The sequence below is a fragment of the Penaeus monodon genome, chromosome 21, assembly GCF_015228065.2.
Source record: "Penaeus monodon isolate SGIC_2016 chromosome 21, NSTDA_Pmon_1, whole genome shotgun sequence".
Taxonomy (NCBI): domain Eukaryota; kingdom Metazoa; phylum Arthropoda; class Malacostraca; order Decapoda; family Penaeidae; genus Penaeus; species Penaeus monodon.
The window spans coordinates 8,471,739-8,475,522 of record NC_051406.1 but is presented as its reverse complement, the minus strand read 5'-3'; the positions used below and the strand labels follow the sequence as shown (position 1 = coordinate 8,475,522).

Sequence of the window (3,784 nt, the reverse complement as noted above, 5' to 3'; positions counted from 1 at the left end):
GCTGGTACATTCTCTGTATGATGGCAATATAACAATACTCCATTGGCCTTATTCAATTCAGTTTTAAAAATAACCCAGTCAAAAAATAGACCAACCCAAAAGACCAGTAATGTTAGGTCAATGAAGCAAAAATTGTGTGAATCATTTATGAAGCTGAGTAAAATAATATAAGCAAATAACAGACATTGTTATTCTGAAGTTATTGGCACAATATTAGTACATACTATGGGTTCCGTGAATCAAAAATATTAATTCATGTCTATATCTGATTATTGTATGTACATTGATTTGCATATGCCAAGATTTTCTAGGCATGTATGTCAAGGAGTGACACATGGTGTATAAATATGAGCGTCGGACACATCTGTTACTTGAGAAGGCTTTTTGGTGGGTCGGTGAGAGAGATCTCCCGGCGCCTTCTCCAGACCCAGTTGCTCAATTTCATCCTTGGCTTCCTGGCTTAGGCTTAGACCCCAGCGCTCGTAGGTAAGGACCAGGTCGTAGCCCACGCTCTTGCTTAGGTTCTTGTACACATGGTCGATCTGCCGCTGGCGATCTTCTGTCAGATATTTGGCATCGTCGTCAGAGAGAGCTCGAGTTGTACGATTTAACTGACGAAACATTTCCCACCCTAATGGGAAGGCATGCTTGATCTCCATCAGGAACACCAGCTGATCCCACACGTCTCCCTCGTCGAAGGTCATTCCACTGTCTACTTTATCAGCCGCTATGGCGTAACTGTTCTGCTCTTCTAGTCTGTCACTGTTGAACAGCTTCTCCTGAATGTACAATGAAAATAAGTTCACTGTAGATTCAACACCGTAAACCCTTGCCCAGTATGGTTTTTGTTGGTAGTTGTGACCAAGTTCATGCCAACTCAGCCAACTATAGGGGGTACTATCTTCTGCTATATTATAGTACACACGCCAAAACATGGCCGGGAATCCGGCGTGGGCTGATCCAGCTGTGATCTGAGCATCATTCACCAACCACTGTTTCCCACGGGGTGGATCTTCAGATTCATCAAAACCTGCTGCATAATTTAGCATATCCACAACTTCGTCATAACGAGACATCAATTCGTCAGGACTGGTTATTCCTCTTGCATCTGTTGTGGCAATAACAACCACACATTTATCTGATTCCATTAGAGTTTGGGGAGCATCTCTCATTTTGATAGTGTCCCATTCTGCATTCGATGTCTGTCCATATCGATAGTATGGCGCCTCGACCACGTTCGTAACGTCAACATCAACTGTGAAATGCACCCCTTCACTGAACACAAATATGAGGTTACCTCCATACTGACTTCTGATCTCATTCACTCCTGGCTTAACATCAAATACCTCAGATACTTTGGGCATGCGCCTGAAATATTTATTAGAAACATTTGGTGAATTAGGCTGAAGCCAGTCAGTGTAGGCACCAATGCGAACAGCAATCTGCAGTGCTTGTGCCTCTGATAAAGTCTCAGGCAGAATAACCTGACATACGTCTCCCTCTGCTAAGTACAAGTCAGTGAGCTGCCAGTCTTTGGGAACTGTCATTCGGAAATCTTTGACTTGCCCAAGAACAGACAGATCTAGAGTCACCTTCCTCGTGACTCTTGGCGTGCTAGCGTCAACTGTACCAGGGAAGGTAGCCACATCTCGAGGATAGAGGAGAGGCTCCAATTTTGAACCCAGCTCATTTAAGAGTCCACGAGTTAATTCCTGTTTGTATGTCGTCTGATCACTAGCAGGGAATGGGTAGACAGCCGGCTTAGCTTCCTCTAGACCTGCCTTTAAATCAGAAAACTTCCACCATTTTTGGTGTAGTCCATCATTAGGGTAATACAAAATTACTGTCGTCCTAGGTTCTGGACGAGGCACGTCCAGAGCATCTGAGCCAATCCTAAACCTCTCTGTGTCATCCATGTACCAGTATGCTGTAGAACTAGCAGTGTCCTCTAGCTTGACAGACCGTGTGTTGTAGTCGGGAGCGAGACAGTAGGCACGGTTCCCTCCCCACTGCCAAGAATTACCAACAGTATACCACACTTGCTCTTTGTCTCCATTATTTCGCATCATTCCTACAACGGCATCACTTGGTCTTGAACCACTGCGTACACCAATTCACGTATTGCTGCTTTGGTTGATGAGGAATTCTGGTTCTGAGTTCACAGCTTCAATCCACCATTTTTGGTTTAAAGTATCATTCTGGGGATTCAGCATAACTTTCGTCCTTGGTTCTTGCCATGAGACTTCCAGAGCATCTGACCCCAGACGTATCCTGCCATCCTCATCATAGACCCATGAAATTGTGCAAGATTTAGCATCACCCAGACCTACATTGTTTCTCCCAGGCACTAAGCAGTAAGCTGTATTTTCTCCCCAAAGCCACTGGCCACCAGATTTGATCCATTGTTGACTCTGACTGTTGGCACATTTCGCCATCAACACCTGTGCGTTGTCAGGGCTTGATCCCTTGGTGACACTCAAACATGTGTTGGAATTTTGGTGGATGAGATATGTAGCTTCTCCATCTCTGAGTTGATTCCTTTTCTTTACGTGACCTGGATGAGAAATTTGAGACCAGATTATATCAAGTTTACTTTTCCTCCAAAATGTCATTATTTTCAGGATTATAAATCTAGGAATAAGAGCAGACACGTTGATAATGTCATCAATATTACATTTTAGACTTTGTCACTTGGATGATGTTCAAAATTCATATTATGATTCTAAGTAAAGAGGATACACCGATGTATCCTGTTTCCCGGCGAATATTTACATTCGTGTTGCCTTTGGTTCCTCCACAGGTACGTTGTATTAATTTAAAGGGCCTTCAAAGGTCACGTGCCTTAAATTAATAAATGTATAAAGAAAGACAGGAAAGCAACATCGTCCTTTGTAGACCACAATAATTTGCCTGATTTATTGGATATACCTTATATATCTTCACAGTATCTTTTATTGCAAACTCGTCTCATCTATAAAGTTGGTACTTCAGAAAGTACACCATAAAAGGCCCTTCATTACTTCCTACCTGCCATGGTAGTTTGAGTCTGCTTCGTTGGACAGAGCCTGCCAGCTGCAAGGTCTTTATATACCACCGGGCTATTCTATCTTCCAAGGTAGACTGAATGCATGTCGAGATGATAAGGAGAAAACAACAAAGATAAATGCATTCTAAAACTCTACATGAGAGGGTTTTCCTGTCTTGATTTTTACTAGATCTGTGATAATAGAATAAAAACATGGTGTTATCTGCTAGGAGTTTTTTTATATCATCATATTATGTCTTAGATTCATTGGTTGTGGTTATCAGTTATTCTAGCTGGTCTCCTGTAAATCTATCAAATTACTCATAACACTAGTAATAAATGATAGTACATTAACATCATGCCTCAGACGCATTGCCTTTCAACTTAAAGGTAATGGCCATTCCCAGTTTTATTTTGCCATAACATTTTGTTCATTAAAACTCATCAGCAAGTGAATTTAATATAGAAAGTAGTTTTAACGGAAATCTTTGAAGTGTGCCCGACCACAAGACAAATGGAAGTCCTAGAGAAATGTGGGAAGCTTTGATGAAGTCACAATAGGCGATTGACCACCGCTACTATTGTCTGATGCAGATATTTGCAGGTTAGACTGTTATTTCCTCAGGTGGTTTGAGGTTTTTGGATAAAACTTTTATATAGAATACAACAGAGATGGAGTAGAACCACTGAGGTGCAGTATAACAGGTTTACAGTCAGAAAATTGAGATGTTCCGACAGTAGACAAAACGGTTAATGATG

General features: G+C 41.8%; 1 protein-coding gene across 1 annotated transcript; it reads right to left on the bottom strand.

Moving 5' to 3' along the window:
• Nucleotides 1–132: 132 nt before the first annotated feature.
• LOC119586180 lies at nucleotides 133–3,143 on the bottom strand. Its single transcript, XM_037934882.1, is given in 2 exon segments — nucleotides 133–2,554; nucleotides 3,028–3,143. Coding segments are annotated over 2 exon segments (2,241 nt in total). The 5' UTR covers nucleotides 3,035–3,143; the 3' UTR covers nucleotides 133–320.
• Nucleotides 3,144–3,784: the final 641 nt, after the last annotated feature.